Source organism: Pseudochaenichthys georgianus, unplaced genomic scaffold (genome assembly GCF_902827115.2).
Source record: "Pseudochaenichthys georgianus unplaced genomic scaffold, fPseGeo1.2 scaffold_631_arrow_ctg1, whole genome shotgun sequence".
In the NCBI taxonomy this organism is placed as follows: domain Eukaryota; kingdom Metazoa; phylum Chordata; class Actinopteri; order Perciformes; family Channichthyidae; genus Pseudochaenichthys; species Pseudochaenichthys georgianus.
This window is the reverse complement of record NW_027263188.1, coordinates 25,774-46,909: the sequence shown is the minus strand read 5'-3', so window position 1 is coordinate 46,909 and position 21,136 is coordinate 25,774. Positions and strand designations below refer to the sequence as shown.

The following is a 21,136-nucleotide window of genomic DNA, read 5'->3' as shown; positions in this document are numbered from 1 at the left end:
CTGTGCAGTAAACATCTTCAAACGCTGGAATCACTGACGTAAGATACGCAGCGTACTCGGCCAATAGAATAGCAAAACGTGCTGACGTCACTTCCTGACCGGTAGTTTTGCGGGAAGTTTGGTCCTCGTTCAATACGCATTTACATCCTATACCTCCATGTTCATACGGCTTGACCTACAATAAACAACAAAGTCAAGGTGTGTATTCATCCCATCATTTCATAAATAGTGTTAGTGGCTGTTTGACTGACAGCGTCGCAGATATCGACGAACGTAATAAACGACATGAGAAGCTAGCGTGACAAGCTAATCAGATAGCCAGGTTAGCATGATAGCTAACGTTAACCGACACTGACAACAATGTAACGAACGATGGCGAACGGTATAACGATACCGTTCGCCCTCTAACGTTGTAAGGCTGTACACGTAATTGTTCATGATGACGGGGGCTGTTATCTTTGCTTTACACATACTGACTGTGTCTGTACAGTAAAGCTTTGTTTACCAAACGTTAAAGCTGAAGACGACAGGAAGTGTTAAACTTACGGTTATCCGCTGGTAAACAGATGAACCGGACTTCATGTAGCACCGAATGTGAAACCCGCATATACATAACCTTTACACTTTGAAAACCTAAGCCCAACATGCATTAGGTCATAAAGCATGGAGAATAGCAATGTTGGAAAGTAACTAAGTACATTTACTCAAGTATTGTAGTTGTTGACACATTTCTACTATAGTATTTCCATTGAATACAACTTTATACTTCTACTCCACAAATATAGGCAAATATCGTACTTTTTACTCTACTACATTTATTTGAACACTCTCAAACATTGCACTTATAAAACAAACTATAAACTGATATGGTAAAATGCAGTACTGATCTGCACAGTATTTCAAGTATTTAAATCTGGTCCATATTGACAAACTACACCACTAAAAAGGTCTTACATGTATAACAACAGAATATCATGATAACCATAATAATATAATACTGTGGAATGATGTATCTTGCATGTACATTTCTATTACTTTTGATACTTGAAGCATATTTGGCTGCTAATACTTTTTTACTTTGACTTAAATAACATTTTGTAATCGGGGATTTTACTTGTAGTGGAGTATTCTAAGACCATAGTATATGCACTTCTATTTAAGTAATGGATGTAAGTACTTCTTCCAACACTGGAGAATACCATGTGACGCTGGGTGTGTGTGCTTTAGATGCCTCCTAAAAAGAAGGCGGCAGGAAAAGGCAGAGCTCCATCCAAGAGGCAGCTGGCGGAGGAGTTCCCCCCCGGAGAGGTCCTCACAGACACAGGGAAGAAGTCCTGGAAGCTGGGGGCTCCCATCGGCCAAGGGGGCTTTGGTCTCTTATATTTGGGTAAGAATAGATTGAATGCAGATAAAGCACCTCAGAAATCCAACATGCAATGCTGAAAGACATTTATAGGTCATGGGACTGCAGACGTGTTTTAAGACTAAGCGTAATCACTGAATTCAGATTAAGATGTGTAACTCTCAGACACTTTTTACTGACCAAGTTATAATCTGAAAAATGTGACATTGCAGATGAATACAACTATAGAGATAGATAGGTACTTTATTGATCCATAACTGGGAAATGATTTAGTTAAAGCAGCAATGTGTTCGGGCATTCTTACATCTTAAAATGAAAGGTGGGAAAAAGGATAAACATAATGAAATAAAAGCAATGAAGTGCAGAAAGTCTATATGCATATGAACCGTCAGAAGTGTTCCGTTCTCTTGTTCCCAGCTCATGAGAATTCTGCCAAGCCTGTGGGTGCTGATGCTCCGTATGTCATCAAAGTGGTGAGTCTCTAAACAACCTGCACAATAACTCAAGTGTTTTCATATGCACTTTGGATTTCACAATGAATTCAATGATCAATGATAGTCAATGCCAATTCCAACTCTCGCTAAAAACAGAACAATACATTCCATTCACTTTAAACGACACATTGTTTCTTAATAATCTGTCAAATAATTATATTTTATCATGGTGTTAATAATATCACATATACCATGATAGAGGATATTATCAATATGTACAATGCCAGCAGCTTCCCTGTGTAGTATTTAGTTTGAAGAAGACGTTAGACAACACACAGCTGTTCTGCCTCCTTGCCTGCAGCAACAGTCCCTTGTATTGAAGAGATGCACTGATGTACGGCACATATGGGCCAATGGCATGAGTCGGTGATTCTTTTGAAGGACTTGGAACTGTTGATCGAACTGTAGGGATGAGTATCGTTAAGGTTTTAACGGTACTACTACTTTTATCGATACCGCTTATCGGTCCGGTCATTTATCTGTTCTTTTGGAGAGAAAAATAAGGTAAACTAACTAAACACATTTTGAACAAAACTAACATTGCTTTTTATTTAAATTAAATACATAATATTTCACATCAAAAGAAACAACAACGTTTAAAACAAATCATATTAAATAATCTGATGACAGAACTGTAAACAGAATGGCTGAAACTTTAACAAAAATAAATACCTCTAATCATTAACCCATGTTTGTATCATTGAGTTAACTCCGTGTGTTGCTGCTAGCATACAGAACACCTGACGTGGAAACGTTACTCGTGGGCGGGGCTACAGAGCTGCTAGAAAGACAGTGGAACCCGGTGCATTCCTCCGTCTGGATGTGGAGCACTTTTGCTAAATGTTTAGACAAATAGCTCGTGTTACCGCCCTGACATGCTAAACTCTTATTGCACTTTAGGCAACGAGCATTGTCCACATCGAGACGGGTAAAGTTTAACCACCTCGGAGCGCGTTCTCTCCGTCATCTCCTCCGTGTGTGTGTGTGTGTGTGTGTGTGTGTGTGTGTGTGTGTGTGTGTGTTGCTGCATGTAGCAGCTGCGTGTGTAAACTGCACGCCCCCTCGCAAGCAGGCAGGGGAGAGAGATCGAAAATACTAAAAATAATCATAGAAGCATTTTGCAGTCTTTTTGGCGAGTTGGCGACACTAAAACTGCAATATAATGTTTGTGTAGCAATAATACACATGATATATATGTTTTACATGTCTCCAGTACTGATTGAAAGGCCGTTAACGTTGGAGCTTAATGGTACCACGGTCTTTAATAATTCAGCCCCAGGGCCCGTTTAATACCGGGGCTCGGTACCCATCCCTATCGAACTGCATTTTTTTTATATGATGGACAAATTCTGAATGCGATACATTTTTGTGGACAATGTACCACCATTTTAAAGTAATATAGAGGCCATCTACTGTCTGTGAAGAGGAAGAAGAGTGCATGCTGCAGGATTTCTTCCAGATAAAGATAGTTTTTATTCTGAATCAGTAGAGTAATCTATCACCAGAGAATCTTGCCAACTTCTGATCACTTCCCTGGAAAATGTTTTACCTCTCCTAAACTTTGTCTGAATGAGTCTGCTGTGCCATCAGCTCTAAAGCCCCGGACACACCAATGGGCGTCAGGCTGACGAAGAGCGTCGACACGCCCTACTCAGATTGGTGTGTCCCGCACCGTCGTGTCTTTTCAGCCGTGCCGACACCTTTTCGGCCGAAAACCCTGTCGGCAAAAGAAATCACTCTGATTGGCTGTTCAGCTAGCGAATCAGTGCATGAGAAGCCAAACGGAAGTGAGGGACCCAAACAAACTATTAAGAAGGCAAATCTGAGATTTCATTTAACTCCAGGGCTGCAGTCGAATAGTCCATTTCTCTTAGACCTTCCTAACGGAGTGAAATGACCCGGAAGTCCCTCAGTGGCAGCCAAGATAAGTGCCGTTCGAATTCTCTAGATCAGTGATTCTCAAATGGGGGTACGCGGACCCCTGGGGGTGCGTTGGGGTACTGCAGGGGGTACGTGAGATAAAAAAAAGGTTAATTAAAAAAAGAATCACGTAAAATAAGTTAAATAGAAAACACAAATTTATATAAAACATTCCTAGAACCACCAAGGGGGTCCTCATATAAACATGTCAAATGTGTGTATTGTGTTTTATAGTTTTTCATAATAACATATATACTTAAATTGAAAATCTCCTTGGAAAAATCTGTTTTATAAAAGTGTTATGTTATTTTTTTTCATGCATAAAATGAAAATATCCTTAGTTTGTTGTAATGCATACCACGAAGGAGTTAATACATCACACACTGAGGGAACATCACTATATTGTAATTATTTATATAGGCTTTTTCGATCAAAAATGTTCGGGATCGGTCAGGGGGTACTTGGCTGAGAAAATGTTTCAAAGGGGGTACATTACTGAAAAAAGTTTGAGAAGCTCTGCTCTAGATGATAGGAAAGGAGGTTTCAAACTTCCTTTATAAGCTCCTTTAACTTAGGAACCACTGGACCTCCCTTGACGAAAGGAGAGGAGAAAATGCTGTCCCACAATGCATTGCAGCCGCAGCATTTACTGTCACACAACAATCGGCCGTTCACGGAAACAACCGATTATGACCGAGAAATGATATCATGAAAGTTACGGTGCTTATTAAGCATTTTAAAACGTATGTGGTAAGTTGCCAAAGTGCTTTGTTCTGAACGTTCATCAGTATGATAATCAAAGAGAGAAATATGAACGTTAGTTTTTACTGAAATTATCAAATAAAGTCAACATTTCAGTCTTTACTGAGCTGTGTGGGGTTTGTTCAACTTTTAAAAGATGTTTGAATGGTGATATACACAGTGATAGATGTTAAGGACTAACGTTTATAATAAATACATTTGTATTGATTTTAAGATCTTTTCATACAATCATACGTATTGGGATCATTTGTATTAATATGGACCGGAGGGAGAGGGTGACGAGCATAAGTTTCACTTTTCTTTTTTATTTCAATTCCAACTTTGGTCATGAAGAATCTGTTTCTCTGTTGTCCCCGTTCATAAAGCAAAGCAGCAGCATCAGAGCACGGTGCAGAGTCTCTCGATGAGTTCACAGGAGTCCCTCGTTCTTATTGAACATCCATGTTGTAGTCCGCTGTATAGAAAACTGTAGTTTCCATGGTTTCCCCACAGCAGCAGACGCACATTCAGGACGTCCGCTGGTGCATCAGAAACACGTGGGATAGTGAAAGTGCAGTCGATTCTCTAAAGTACCGCAGTTCTCCTAAGTCCTTTGGATTCTCCTATCCACTATCCCTTAACCCCGTGACGTTTCACTCAGAGGTCAAGGAATAGGAGATAGGGTTAGAACTTAGGAGCTGATAGTTGGACTATTCGACTGCAGCCCAGCTCTCGACACAGGTTCGGGAAAGCCCCATGAGCTTCTTGCTGTAGAGTGAAAATGGAACGCACACGTTATTTGTTGTTTGTTTATATCACGCAGTCTGTCTTCCGGTTGTTGCCTCTTTTGAATGACGAATACACACTCCCGACGCCTGCTGGTAATTGCCATTCGCGCATGCGCAGTTCGTACGTGCTTCTTGGCCGTCGGCTGAAGTCTTTGCGGTGTGTTCCAGTGCGACACATGGCCAAGACGCAGGAGACGTGAGGCGACACAACAGTCGGGGGTCCGCCTGTGTCAGTTCTTTGGTGTCAGCTGGCCTTAAGAAAAACATTAAAACAGCCCGAGAATTTCTCTGTCCGAGCCAAAAGACACTAAATGTCATTTAGTGAAATGGCTAAAAACATTGGTATCGGAAGTGTTAATTCTTCATTAATTTAAACATCAGTTTTGGACTCGGCTTAGAAATGAGCAGTTGGTGCATCCCCAGTGTTAACATGCTGATCAGTAATCTGGTTCTTTTGCCCACAGGAGCCCAGTGACAATGGACCACTGTTCTCGGAGCTCAAGTTCTACATGAGAGCTGCTAAACCTGACCTGAGTAAGCCAACTTACCATTCCTCACACACACCCTCACACACACACACACACACCTAGAAGTATGCCATTAACTAAAGGTAGCCTTGTGATCATAACCCAACTCTCCAGCACGGCAAACAAATAAAAGAAAGAAAGTTGTTTAATTAAAAAAGACAATCTCGTGTCTGAGGTGCGGGGGGCCCTGCAGAGGAAGGGAAGCTTTTGGTGGCAGTGCTGTTGGCCCCCAGGCCACAGCTTTGCATTTTATATAATAACAATCCAAATGTCAATCTCCCCTGACAATTAACTGTTATATTACTAAGGAACCGAAGCTCATATTTTATTCATGCTGGAATCTCACGTTGTTGGTAAATATTTGTCCCAGCAGCAGATTAGCTCGCGGCAGTGCTGCCCCCCCCCCCCCCCCCCACCCCCATGGAATTATACTCTTATTACTTTAAGCATTACAGCCATCACCCAGTTACCCCAGCTCCAGTCAGCAGCATGCCGCATGAGACAGTAACAACCCCACTGTCCTTGGCTGAGTGGGCATTACACATACTTTCAGCCCATTTCTCAAACACCATCTTGTCCTGCAGTTCAGAGCTGGGTGAAGTCTCACAAGCTGAACGTTCTGGGCGTGCCAAGGTACTGGGGCTCAGGCCTGCATGAGAGAGGAGGGAAAAGGTAAGCCATTTCTCAAGTGAAGTTCACCTTTCACACTTTTAGTCTTCCATCGGACGCAACTCTTGATCCAAGAGTTTGCTAGTATAAATGAACCTTATACGATACAAGATGTTGTTAAAATATAATTGGAATAACCTAACACAAGTACAAATAGTCTGCAACATGCAAAGAACGTTCATACTCTGGAGTATTGAAAAAAGAGTGAGCTGGTTACGTTTCTTTAGGATTTGAACAGCTTTTGGATTTACAGACCATCATGACACAACACAATGAATAAGGACACTTGCTTATTTGAACTTGGCAATTTGACATCTAACCATAAAATGAATGATCAAAAATAGCTGATCTTACAGCTCAGAATAAACTGAGCTACAGCAGCACTGTACTGCAGTGCGACACCTCAGAAGCTGCAGACGTATTGTTTGTTCCCTCCAGGTACAGGTTCATGGTTATCGACCGGCTCGGCACAGACCTGCAGAAGAAGTTTGAAGAATGTGGGAGGAGGTTCCCAAGAAAGCTGGTTCTCCAGCTCGCTCTGCGTCTGGTTGGTGTTTTCATTTCACTTCATGTTTTCCACTGAGTGGCAAGAGGCGTACGTTGGCTACGTTATTTCAATGTTAGAGAATTAGTTCTCAAAGCAGGACAGAAATGGTTGCCAGACCTTCTAGTACCCTGCGATAGAGCCCCGGGTAGTGTGCTTTAGCCCGGGTAGAGTGCTTTAGCCCGGGTAGTGTGCTTTAGCTCGGGTAGTGTGCTTTAGCCCGGGTAGTGTGCTTTAGCTCGGGTAGTGTGCTTTAGCTCGGGTAGTGTGCTTTAGCTCGGGTAGTGTGCTTTAGCTCGGGTAGTGTGCTTTAGCTCGGGTAGTGTGCTTTAGCTCGGGTAGTGTGCTTTAGCCCGGGTAGTGTGCTTTAGCCCGGGTAGTGTGCTTTAGCTCGGGTAGTGTGCTTTAGCTCGGGTAGTGTGCTTTAGCTCGGGTAGTGTGCTTTAGCCCGGGTAGTGTGCTTTAGCTCGGGTAGTGTGCTTTAGCCCGGGTAGTGTGCTTTAGCTCGGGTAGTGTGCTTCAGCTGCTCAGGTTTCAGAAAAGTTTCAGTATTGATGAGCTCCGTGTTAGTGGCACTCTAGTATCATTTATCATCACGAGGCAAAGGGACAACTGTTTTCTAAAGGTTGTTCTGACTAATGTAGATTCTGCTTCTTAACAGTTGGTCAGGTGAATACGTTTAGATATTAGTGATATTTTGTTTCTTAAATATAGTGGGGTATTTAAATAAGGACGTATGTTTGAAAGGTCTGGGTGCCGTGTTGGCGGGGCTGCAGGGCTCGCTGCTTCGCCCTTTGAGGCAGTCAGCATGGTTTCTGATAGCAACGTTTCTGATGGGGGCCGTGGGCGTAAAGCCAGCCCACATTTCAGATATTACGTCATATCGGACGCACATCTGGATCAGCTCCGTTGTTCCCCTGTTTTTAGAGATGTGGGCACGGAGGAAAAGAGAGGGTTATATTTCCTGACGCTGCGTGAGACTCCTGACACACGGCGGGGTGTATAAAAGACATCACAAAGTGCATTCTGCATGTCCCCTTTCCAATAATTTGGTTAATACGTTATTAATTAATTAATACGCCTGACTAATGACATGGATCACTTCTGCATGAACCCATGTTATTAAGATATTAGAATGCTAATATTAATGTTTATCCTTGTTTCTTTGCCTCTTCAGTTGGATATTCTGGAGTTCATCCATGACCATGAGTACGTTCATGCCGACATCAAGGCCTCCAACCTCATGTTGGGCCACAGTGATCCAGACCAGGTCAGTACAGCTTGAAGCATCCAAAGAATAAAATCAAACATTCTGTTTTAAAATGGTGCTTCTACAACCTTAAACTTTTCAGCACGAGCTCCTCTGACCCCTCGCTGCTCCTGAAGCGGCGAGGGGAGTGTGTTTTTGATCATCACACACACGTGCTGCTTCATTAGATTCAATTAATCCTGCAGAGGAGGGAGGGAGGGAGGGAGTGTGTGTGTGTGTGTGTGTGTGTGTGTGTGTGTGTGTGTGTGTGTGTGTGTGTGTGTGTGTGTGTGTGTGTGTGTGTGTGTGTGTGTGTGTGTGTGTGTGTGGGTGTGGGTGTGGGTGTGGGTGTGCTGGGTGTGGTGTGTGTGTTCCAAACGGGGAGATTAGATGGCAGCAGCTAAGAGGTTTTCCTAACAAACACGGCAGGGGGAAATATTTAATTTGCAGATTAATAATGTATCATTGGTGGTGTTATTAAAAAGCTTTTGATAAAGGACAATTTAAGAACGGGCCCTCAGGACTGTGTTATGAGGTGAGGTGTTTGTATGTTTTCCCCCGGAGTTACTGGGATGTAGCTTTGTTCTTATTTTTGCAAGTTTCTTTATTAAAGCAATTAAAGACTAAATAATAATGCTTAGTTTATGTCGATGGAAGAACAGTTAGAATTTAAAAACGGGGGAATCATCTCCTCCCCATGCTGTCAGTTAAAGTGCTGAAACATGGCAAATGTGTTTTTATAAATGGAGAACAGGCTTAATCCTGTTGTTGGTGTGTGTTTGTCTTTCAGGTGTACTTGGTAGACTATGGGCTGGCATACCGGTATGCACCCGATAGTGTGATAAAAGAGTACAAGGAGGACCCCAAGAGATGTCACGACGGTACCATCGAGTTCACAAGCATCGACGCACACAAAGGAGCAAGTAGGTACATCACACTACGAGTAGGTTCATGAAAGCTCCCGTACCCTACCTTTACAGAAAGAGGAAGGCCATGCAGAAAAGTATCAGTGATGTGTCGCTGGTCCCACTAATTACACACAACCATCTGAAAGTGATGTAAACGGTGGGGTCTCAACCAAAAGAACGTGAACATTTCTCATAAAACCAGACATTGCAGTGTTTGTGATTGACTTAACTTCAAAGCCACCATGTCCTGACTCCAGCTTCAGAGCTAACACATCGTGGTGCAGTGCTCATGTCTGTGTGTAGGCCGACCCAGAAGTTAGCATCAACAAAAAAGGTTGTGGCAGATTGCAGAAAACACGTTTTTCATCCACAAATGAACACCACTTGTTCAAACGTAGATGCAATCTCTTAAAGTAAGAAGCTAATGTTAGCCCATAAAGGAACTGCATCACGGTCACATGACTTCACTTCACAGATGCTAAACTAAAGGCGGCTAATGTTTAGTAGTCTAATTTATTCACTCTGTTTTTATGAGAGTATTTACTGACATGTTTTATGTCGGAGAACAAAACATTCAAATCTCTTCAGCTTGTGTTAACCTCAGACCTTTCAAGTTCCAAAAAGCTTTCACTTCCAGACGAGGGATCATTCCTACTCGGCTCTAGCTCAGCATGTGATGCTGGTGATGCTGTTGCTGGCAGAGTGGCAGTAGGTGATGCTGCTGCTGATGTGGTTGTGTGTGTGTGTGTAGCTGCGTGCCGGCGCAGCGACCTAGAGATCCTGTGCTACTGCATGGTGCAGTGGCTGTGTGGACGCCTGCCCTGGGAGGACAAGCTGCAGGACCCCCTCTACGTCAGAGACTGCAAAATCAGGTGAGCGGCACATATCATCACAAATCTGACCTCTCAGGTAAAGCTGGGGGTCCACTGAGAAGAAACACGCTGCTTGCTTTTCTCTTACAGGAGCCAAGAAAACATCTCTGAATTTATGAACCAATGTTTCTCCTCTCAAGACAAGCCAGGTAAGAACACACACACATAGAGGAACAGGGCCATGCACCTTCCTCATTAAGGAAGAGTTAAGACAAGTCTATTTGATTTTGACAGCCCAATATTATAAACGTGCTTCCACCAGAATGACTCCAGTGGGGTAGGGATCTGTGGATCTGTGGGTCTGTGATCCACTGCTAACGATTTGGAATTGCTTTAAACAGACACCCCAAACTTACAATCACAATACATTTGAATGACAGAATATAAAGCTTCTTGTATCATCAAGATGGATTTGATTGATAAGGTTATTTCCTAATAATAACAGGGTTCCCGCGATCCTTAAAGCCCTTAAGGGCATTTGATTAATTCATGTGAAAATAAGGCCTTTTCTAAGCTCATCACAACAAAAGACTTCATTAACAAGTTGCCTGGTGGATTATTCATAGGAGAATTTCTATTGTCGAGGACAGCCCAACTATTTGGAGAGCATTTGAGCAAACTGCAAGATGGGAATCAAAGGCAGTGCAATGCCACCTGCTGAGTGAACACGAGAAACATGCCAAGGTTACAGTAAACATGTGTGCAAAGTCATTGATGTGTTTTCTTTCTTTAATGTAGGTTGTTGTAAAGTTGGTCTTAAATTGAATTCCAAGAGGCATTAAGACATTTTAAACGTTATAAAAAGTCCTAAATCTAACTATCCTTAAGCTTTAGGAACCCTGTTATTCACGTCTATGAATAGCCCTCTAAATCCAGACCTGATCGGTCCTCATTAGTGGAATGCTGTTTCAGCCTGTTCAGGAATCGATGGGAAACCTTCAACGTTTTAAAAATATTTTATACTTTTTGAAATATTCAGCTTTTTAAACTATTTTTGTAACAATGAAGTCCATGGGAGATGCCTTCAAATCCACTTTTCCTACACTTTGCGCCAAATGCATCTCACACACACACTCTCTCTTTCACACACACACACTCTCTTTCACACACACACACTCTCTCTTTCACACACACACACTCTCTTTCACACACACACACTCTCTCTTTCACACACACTCTCTCTCTCTCTCTCTCTCTCACACACAGACACACACACACACACTCTCTCTCACACAGACACACACCGATGATGAATGATCAAGAGAAGATCAAGATTGAGGGTTAGAAGAGAGAGAGGGCGATCAAGAGAAGAGAGAGAGAAGAGAGAGAGTAATGTAACCTCCTAATTTAATGTGTAACTCCTATGAAAATGTTCAAAAAGTGCTCAAACTTCACATGTGTGTTAACAGTCCAGCCGTGAAGACATCTACGGGACAGTTTTGAGATTTCTTCAAATGCTGTTGTCATGGCAACACAATGCTCACCATGAAACACGGTTTTCTCATAACTTCAGTGAAAATGCTCGAAATGGCCCAAAACTTCACAGGTTTGGTAACAATGCAGCCATCAATACATCTAAGAGTATTATGGGATGTCATCAAATGCCTTTGGCATGGCGACAGATCATTCACCATCAAGTTAGTTCAAAAGTTTGCAGTTCAAATATTCTGCTGCTTTCCCAAGCCTTTTTACTTTCTTTTCTCATCTTAATACAAATTCATTCACTACTACTTACATCTGATATTGAACTCCTTCAGCCTATTTTCAGCTGCAGAACCCATTCAACTATTACATTATTCAGCTATTTCAGGACATCAAGGCTATACATGTTGTTGGTTATACCTTTTTTAAACATTTTCTTTTAAATATGAAGCTTTTTCTGCATTTGTTTTGCTAAAAGCAGCTACCATTCAGCTAATAACACTTTCAGCTTTTTCTGCATTTTCAGCTAAATTCAGCCATAAATGTTCACAGTTTACAGCATTCGCACGCATTTTCTGCAGGAAATGCATTTTCTAGTTAGAATAAAAGTCCTTAAACACACTGCAGTAATATTTATAGTCGAGACTGTAATAGACGACTCTAACGCTTGATGTCTGGCTGTGTTGAGAGTTGCCTTTTTAATGTTGGCACTGTGACCTGCAGGAAGCGTGTGGTTCAGACAGAGGAGAGGAACACGGAGCGTCACACCTCCTTCCTTCTGCTGCGCCCAACACAAGCAAAGTGTTGTTTACAACTCCATCTGAGGAAAGTCACACCAAACACAAGCAGGCAGGACGCTGCGACCACAGCAGAAAGTCTTGGAACAGAGAGACAAGTCCAGTCGGTTATTGATGTAGTCCCTGTCACTAAACGTGGATCACAGCACAAAGAAACCCCTCCTGGAGCTAACTGGTACCACTGATCCTGGAGGGTCTCAGTGTGTGATGAGTTTCAATTATTTTGCCCTGGTTTGTTTCAGAGGAGATCCAGAGGTTCATGGAGGAGGTGAAGTCTCTGGGATACCAAGACAAGCCTCAGTATGAGAAGCTGCGCTCCATCCTGCAGGCCGGCCTCAAGTCCATCCGGGCTAAAGATGACGGCACACTCACGTTCCCTGCTGTCAGTGGAGCTGTGTCTCCTGCTGCCAAGGTCAGGACACACACAAACTACAGCTCCAGTCACTCCAGAGTCTTTCACTAACATGACCAACTCACTGCAGGTTATCAGTAATGATAGCGTGCATCAGTATGTGCAGTGTTTATTTATGGACGAACAAACTGTAGACACACTGCACAGCTGCACTCACTAGCTATGACATTATAGCACACACATACTCATCATCATCATCATCATCAGTCACACATGCTCTCCTTTCTCCCCCTTTTTCCTTGCTGGCTAAAGTTACACACACTCACTCAAGAGTCATTTGATACTTATATAACACATTGAAATAACCCAGAGGTGTAGCAATAAGAATGTAGCTGTGGACGTAGCAGTGCACGTAGCAGTGCAGTGTGCACTGTGCTATTGGAGCATTGACCGCTAGTGATAGGGTTTAGTTTAGTTTTTTTTTTTTCGAGCGTGTAAAACCAAAGAAAATACAAATGAAACAAAAGGTGATACAGACATGATACAGTGCGATTCAAATGAATGCAATAACAAAACGAAATATTTAATTAATAATTGAATAATCTGTAGTATCATTGTCTGATATCAATAAAGAACAAAGCTTTAGCTAATTACACGTCCGAAAAGGGGTCGGAAGAAGTTTACACTTATTTAATCCGACCCCTTCTCCCTTTTTGAATTTTTTTTTTTCTTTTTACATCTTATTATATGTTAACATACAATATCAATGTATACTTTAACCTTGAATAATTTATTTAATCATTCATATAATAAATACAAGCAAGTTAGGAGAATGGTCTCTATATATTTATATATATATATACATATGTACATACACAAATGCATACACACACAAATTCATAAATAGAATACAAAACAAGAACATAACCGTTATGGTTTAGCAGTTTCCTCCCTGTAACTTGTGAGAGTTGTCTTTATACCTCTTTTTGAATAGTTTGATGTTTGGACATCCCTTCAGCTCCTCACTCACATTGTTCCAGATCTTCACCCCACAAACACAAACACTTCTCTTTGTGGAGCGCACCCTAGCATTAGTGAATATAAATGAACCACGTAAATAATAATTCCCTTGTCTTTCATTGAACAATATCTGAATATTCAGGTAATTGAAAGTTTTTTGCCTTTAACATGATTTGTGCAATTTGGAATTCAACAAGATCTGACAGTTTTAATAATTTTAGCTCTAAGAATAATGGGTTTGTATGATCCCTATAGCCGACATTTGTAATAAGGCTTATTGCTCTTTTTTGTAGAATAAATAGGGATTGTGTTTGCACTTTGAATTACCCTGCGTCGAAAAGTGCTATATAAATAAACTTGCCTTGCATTGTGTTGTAGTTTTATAATTACTGCCCCAAACCTCTGCACAGTAACTTAAATAAGGTAACACCAATGAACAGTAAAGAATGTAGAGGGAATTTTGATCAAGAATCTGTTTTGCCTTGTTTAATATTGCAATACTCCTTGAGACTTTGGAATGAATATGTTTTATGGTTTCCAGCTCAGTTTCTCATCAATTGTGATTCCAAGGAATTTATGTTCTTTAACTCTCAATGAAAATCCCATCTATCTTAATGGATGCTAGTGTATTGCTATATCCAAATATGATTAATGTTGTTTTATTCAAGTTTAATGATAACTTATTACTGTTTAGCCATAACTTTAGTTTGCATATTGAGAAGGCTCTCAATCCTATAGAGAAGCACTTGGTCGAAAACGGCAACATCCTCCGGTCATTAAAAGAACAAGCTGATGGTCAAGCAAAGAAGTTTGACACGGTTTTCAATAAGATTGATAGCGTTCAGGTTGCCGTGCGCAAGAATGAGAAGGAAACTAGCACGTGTATCATGGAGGTGACAAAGATGCGAAGGAAGCTCAATGAATTGGAGGACAGGTCCAGAATGAACAATATAAGGATTGTCAACTTACCAACAGGTGTTGAGGGCGATGATCCCAGGGGTTACCTTCAAAGGATGCTGCCTATCTGGATACCTTCAATCCAGAGCCCCAACAATAATCCACTGGAAATCGATAGGGCACATCGTATTGTCTCCAACAACACCTCAAGATGGTTCTCAAACTCCTACGCTCCACTGACAGACAGGCCGTTATTGAAGGCGCGAGGAAAGCTAGACCGACTCTCCAAGACGGGACACAGCTGTTGTCGATTACAGCCCCGGTACGACACAGGAGCGACAGGAATACAAGGAGATCCGCACTAAACTTCGACAGAAGGGGATCGACTCGTTCATCATTTACCCGGCAATTCTGAAAGTGAACAACAAGGGCACGAGGATGTCATTTAACTCGGCAGAAGAGGCGAGAGAAGCCCTTAAATCAACAGTGGACATGCGAGAAGATCCTGGACATTGAATACGCTACCTGTGCCAACGGAGGAGATGGATCTGCAATAAGGACAGAGAAAGTCTGGCACCTATGGGCAGGTAGACGCTCTGTAGGTGATGTGCTATGCTTATTTTATATTGGACAATGTTCGTTAAGCCTCGATACTTGAATATGTTGAAATAGTGGCCAGTTTATTCTCAAATTATTGCAGATAAGAGTTCTAATGTTATTGTTTAATTGCCATGTTTATATGGTGTTAATACTTTAATTTCGAGTGATATGCGGCATACATAATGTACATTATAACGGAATAGGCTTGAAACCTTTTTCGATAGGTCTGGTAGCCCTGTGCCTCCACTGTTTACATTCATGGGCGCGTGATATGACGTCATCGGCAGGCACCGGTCTGTATATGGGCTATACCATTTCATGAGAACGAGTTTTCTATTCCTCAGTTGTACTGTTTGTGAGATCTGCTATGCTTTGTCTTTATGTAAGGGGGGAACAATCAGTGTTCAGTGTCAGACGTAGCTAAGTGCCGCTCACAGATGTTACCAAGAAGAGGGTCGGATGGGGGGGGAAAGGGGAAGGTTGTAACTCAGGGATCCACCACCAACTCACAACAGGTCCAGGGAATAAATACACATACAGATAAATTGGAACATTTGAATATTGTATCATTTAATGTAAGAGGACTTAACTCTCCGTATAAACGCTCAAAAATCTCACGATACATGGCCCCCATTCATTGGCCCCCATTCATTCTTTCCTTTCCACGGATTTGTTACTTTGGTCCCAGCTCTCTGCAGGTCATGGACTCGGTCCCCCCGTGTGGGTCTGGATCTTTGCTCACCGTCTCTTCTTGTGATCACTTTGACCCCACGGGGTGAGATCTTGTGTGGAGCCCCAGATCGAGGGAGATTATCAGTGGTCTTGAATGTCTTCCATATTCTAATAATTGCTCCCACAGTTGATTTCTTCACACCAAGCTGCTTACCTATTGCAGATGCAGTCTTCCCAGCCTGGTGCAGGTCTACCATTGTGTTTCTGGTGTCCTTTGACAGCTCTTTGGTCTTGGCCATAGTGGAGTTTGGAGTGTGACTGTTGGAGGTTGTGGACAGGTGTCTTTTATACTGATAACGAGTTCAAACAGGTGCCATTAATACAGTTAACGAGTGGAGGACAGAGGAGGCTCTTAAAGGAGAAGTTACAGGTCTGTGAGAGCCAGACATCTTGTTTGTTTGTAGGAGACCAAATACTGATTTTACCGAGGAATTTACCAATTAATTCTCTCTCTATCCCTCTCCAGCCTCTCTCGCTCTCTCTCTCTATCCCTCTCCAGCCTCTCTCGCTCTCTCTCTCTATCCCTCTCCAGCCTCTCTCTCTGTCTCTCTCTCTATCCCTCTCCAGTCTCTCTCTCTGTCTCTCTCTCTCTCTCTCTCTCTCTCTTTCCCTCTCCAGCCTCTCTCTCTCTCCGTCTCTCTATCCCTCTCCAGCCTCTCTCTCTCTCCGTCTCTCTATCCCTCTCCAGCCTCTCTCTCTGTCTCTCTCTCTATCCCTCTCCAGTCTCTCTCTCTGTCTCTCTCTCTCTCTTTCCCTCTCCAGCCTCTCTCTCTCTCCGTCTCTCTATCCCTCTCCAGCCTCTCTCTCTCTCCGTCTCTCTATCCCTCTCGGTGCATATGGATGATGTCACTAGGGACGTGGATTTGCCAAGCGAAAGGTCACCCGGCGCTGGTTATTGTATGTAATTATCCCGCCAATCTGTTCACCTCAGCGGGCGCCGTGTGGTGATCATGAGGTAGCAATTGTCAAAATGGAGACACAAATGAAAGGGGGGGGGGGGGGGCACAGAGTGTGTCTGCAGTATAGAGGCCCAATAAGAGGAGGATGGACAGAGGAGTGGAAGTGACTGTTTCTCTTTTCAAAGCAGACTCTACAGTGGCCTTGATTTCAGATGTTATATTTCAGTGATGCTGAGGAACCTGCATCTCTGTCGACCCTACGCTTAAACATGCTCTGAGGTTCAAAGGGAAACCCAGTCTGTCATGAAATGGATTCATACCTAAAGGTATTACTGCTGGGTGAGACTTTTCAAATAGAAGCCGGGGGGAAGAAGTCCTGTGGCATCATCACCGAGTAGGGATGGGTGTCGTTAAGGTTTTAACGGTACTGCTACTTTTATCGATACCGCTTATCGGTCCAGTCCTTTAACGGTACTCTTATCGGTTCTTGTGAAGAAAAAGCTAAATTCACTAAACAAATTGACTGGATTGGAAGGATCGAAAATACGTCAATAGATGCATTTTGTAGTTTTATTGCATATCAGAAACGGAGTTGGCGAAACTAAAACTGCAATGTAATGGTTATGCAGCAATAATACATATGACATATATTTTTTTAATGTCTCCAGTATCGATAAAAAGACCAATGAGCTTAACGGTGCCACGGCCTTTAATAATTCAGCCCCGGGGCCCCTTTAATACCCATCCCTATCACCAAGTCAGAGTTTCTCTCTGAAGGCCTGGAGTTGTTCACCAAACACCCTGCTTTTTGTTTTTAGTTGAAAAACATCTTCATTCAACATTGAAAGGACTGTTGCTCTTCACATGCTATCCCTTTATAGCAGTTTGTTTTATTTTGAAGGAGCATTGAATGTGGGACCAGCCGTCTCCTGCTCAGCTACAGGAGGGGATCAGATGTTAGAGAAATACATTCTGTGTATTCTGAACAACATTCAAAGTAACTCCCACATACTAAAGTCCATGTTCACCTAAATGTCCACTCATCATTTTGTTCTATTCTTCTCCTTCCAGAAAACCACTAAGAGAAAGAAAGCCGCAGCTGAAGAAGAGGAGGAGGAGGAGGAGAATGAGGCCGATGGACAACCCATCAAGAAAAAGAGAGTCGCAAAGAAAAAAGGTATCGGATATATCTGAGCTCATTCACATAAAATGTATTTATTAAATGAATATTTAGGGAGAGATGGTACAAGGATACAACAACATGTCTAACTCTTCCAGGGAAATGAATACAACAACAAATCAAAAGTATTTAAATGTTGACTAGACAGTGGCACTGGAAAAAAATTCAGAGGATCGAGTCATCAAAGTGATGACACCCTGAGGAAGGACTGTTAAAACTAAGATGGCAATCCATCTGAAGAATAGATTCAATATCTTAGTCAGGACCAAAGTAGGCCAAAGGAAATGCAATGTATGGGACAACCTTTCTGTTCAGTATATGCCATAGAGTGGCGAAGTCACACCCATCTACTTCCGCCCCATTGGACCTTATTTCTGAACAATTCTGTATTGAAGTCAATGGGGAGAGAAAACGTATCTTTCGATCCCGTTTGAATTGTGCCATGAATTACACATGATGTTTGTCAATCTTAAAAAATTATTTCCATGTCAAAAAAGTCACAGTTCGTCTTAAAACTGTTGAAATATAAGACTATGAAAAATACGCAACTAGAAAGACTACAAATCCCAGAGTCGCTAAATGAATTTAGCTAGCTGACATTAATGTTACAGATTACACTCGTGTTACTCACCGAAACCTCGTAAAGCCGGTCCCGCATGCTGGAACCGACTAACTCCCCTTTTGTGTATGTACAGCAGGGTGGGATATTCACGGTGGCCATGACGGCCATGGCCGTCGTAGCCCCTCGGTTTGGCCGTTATGCCCCACAAATAATTGTAATTGTATTCTACGGCCACCATGGCCTTTGGGCCCTCGCACTGTTAAAAGTTGCTTTAAAAGCGTCAGAACAGGTTTCTGAACTGCATTATGCTGCGTTCACAACGGACGTGATGCGAATACTCGCATTGCTCTAACCGCTGGAGTTTCACCGCGGCTGTCAGCTGTGTTTACTCCTCTCATTCAAACAGGACGCGCTGGAGCGGGGGCGGGGCTTATATCCATGTAAATACTGTGGTGGAAACCAACTACGGCAAAATTAACCTATTTTACCGTGATTTCATTGTAATACACGTTTCAAAAGGATGCCGAAGTAACTAAAAACTGATAACGGTTAGTAAAAACCAAGCTTTAATGATTTGACAAGTGTGCAGACAGACGGCAGGCGAAAAACCTTTTAAAATGCGTGTTTTGTGAATGGAGATTGGATCCATCAGGCTAAACTAACGTTGTAGCTGCTCCGTCCAAACTCACAACAACGTCCTAAAGACAGAATTAAAGCAGCGACTGTATTCGTCATGACGCAGACAGTCTGTGGTTTGTACATCTTTAACTTTTGTCCAGTTTCTGAACAGATATGAGGAGCTGTGAGGAGTTGATTAAAGACGCACACACACACACACACACAGACTTTTGCATTTCAAAGTATTGCTTGTTGGAGCTTCACTGTGCACTGCTGAATGATGTGCAGAGTTTAACCCTTGAAGGCTGTTTCTTCTGCTCTGAAATGGAAAATATTTGTTACATATTAATAGAATTTTAGTTTTTTAGATTTCATTTTGGATTTGTGAATGGGAGTAGTAGATGGAAAACATACCAAACACTAATTATTCAAAGTAAAGTATTTCATTTTAGATACGGTAATACTAAGGAGGCATAGGCCTATATATGATACGATTATTGATGTTAAAAAAGTGATTTGTTTTTTGTTATTAGAAAGTGAAGTTATTTATTTGTAAGCTCCAAATCCAAATGTTTCCCCCAATGGCCTCTGTGCCCTGGCATGTGGCCTTTCCGCCCTGAAAACATGTGACACCAAAGGCCAAATGGCCTTGCCCCTAAAATCCAAGCCTGATGTACAGTTCTCCACATGGCCAGATTTTCACCTCTCTTAATACTTTTCGCTTCATTCTGAAAGAAAGAGATGAAATGTGCTAACGTGACGGCGACGTATGCAAGACCACTTGCAAAATTATGTTTTAAATTGACAAACATCATATGTGTAATTCGTTGCACAATTCAAACGGAATCAAAAGATAATCTTTCTCTCTCCATTGACTCCAATACATACTTTTTCCGAAATAAGGTCCCATGGAGGTCCCCCGGAAGGGGAGGGACTTCGCCACTCTATTTCTCTGTGTAGTTTCCTGTTCTGGGGATGTAGCATAAACATCTGCATATGCTTTATATTCCATGCTCAATGGACTGAATGCTAAACATCTCTGAGATAGCATCATGCTAGCTATTACAACAAGACATTACTTTACTTACAGAGCAAGCGTGGCAGCTCCTAACTAGGAAGCTGGGACAGAAGACAAGCACATAGATAATATCAAGCCGTGTGCACATAATGAAACATACAATGTACATGAAGCTGGTGTGTTTGAAGTGTAACAGGATGGTCTCCCCTGCAGTAGTGAACGGGGTGAAGAAGAGTCCCGCAAAAACTCCTGGACCAAAGAAGGGGGACCCCAAATCCAGACTGGTGGAGATGGGCACCCAGACGTCCCCCGGACTCGCCCTGAGGTCCAGAGGCAGACCCAAGAAGACCAGCGCCTGAGCCGCCCCCACCCGTCTACACTCCTCTCTCCCGCCTCTCCTTCAAGAGTCACTTTTCTACTTGTTTCTGGTTTCTATTTGTTACGCACTATTACATGTTGATTTTATTTGGTGTCATTGAAGACAGGCCTATTGTAATAAAGAGTAATTAAAAGGTCAATCTGTTTGTCTTGATTCAAGGTTTCAGGGTCAATGGCTACATTGTGATGGAAAGAAACTCCCAAACACTTTGAGAGGGATTCAGTTGTTTCATTCTTCATGAGAGCAGCCAAGAAACGTGCAAGTTATCAATTCCAGACAGACTTTTCTAAATCAAGGCCTCGATCCACTGCGAGGCCACGGATCACGGCACTACCTGTCTCGATGAGGTCTTTATTAAGTGTGCATTGTGAGTAATCCTCTGTGTGCGCCTCACAGTGACCTCGTTATCAAAGTGATATCAAGTGAACTGTGGAGACAAACAGTCAACACTGGAGACTGGAGGACACGTCTTTCTACGCAGAGTCAAAGGACCAATGCTATTGTAACAAGTGATGGACCAGGGTGATGAAATATTTGATATTGATACATATTTATGTATAAAAGACATCAAAACGTGCCTTTTGA

At 42.3% G+C, this 21,136-nt stretch overlaps 1 protein-coding gene across 1 annotated transcript; it reads left to right on the top strand.

Annotated features, from left to right (window-relative positions):
- The first annotated feature begins 72 nt into the window (after positions 1-72).
- Positions 73-20,690, top strand: LOC117443590 (serine/threonine-protein kinase VRK1-like). The gene is made up of 13 exons (XM_034079480.2): positions 73-198; positions 1,228-1,387; positions 1,781-1,836; positions 5,771-5,840; positions 6,418-6,505; positions 6,941-7,049; positions 8,224-8,316; positions 9,086-9,218; positions 9,955-10,075; positions 10,166-10,224; positions 12,537-12,706; positions 17,866-17,971; positions 20,386-20,690. The coding sequence occupies exons 2-13, from the start codon at positions 1,228-1,230 to the stop codon at positions 20,529-20,531; spliced, it is 1,311 nt and encodes a 436-aa protein (XP_033935371.1). The 5' UTR covers positions 73-198; the 3' UTR covers positions 20,532-20,690.
- The last annotated feature ends 446 nt before the right edge of the window (positions 20,691-21,136 follow it).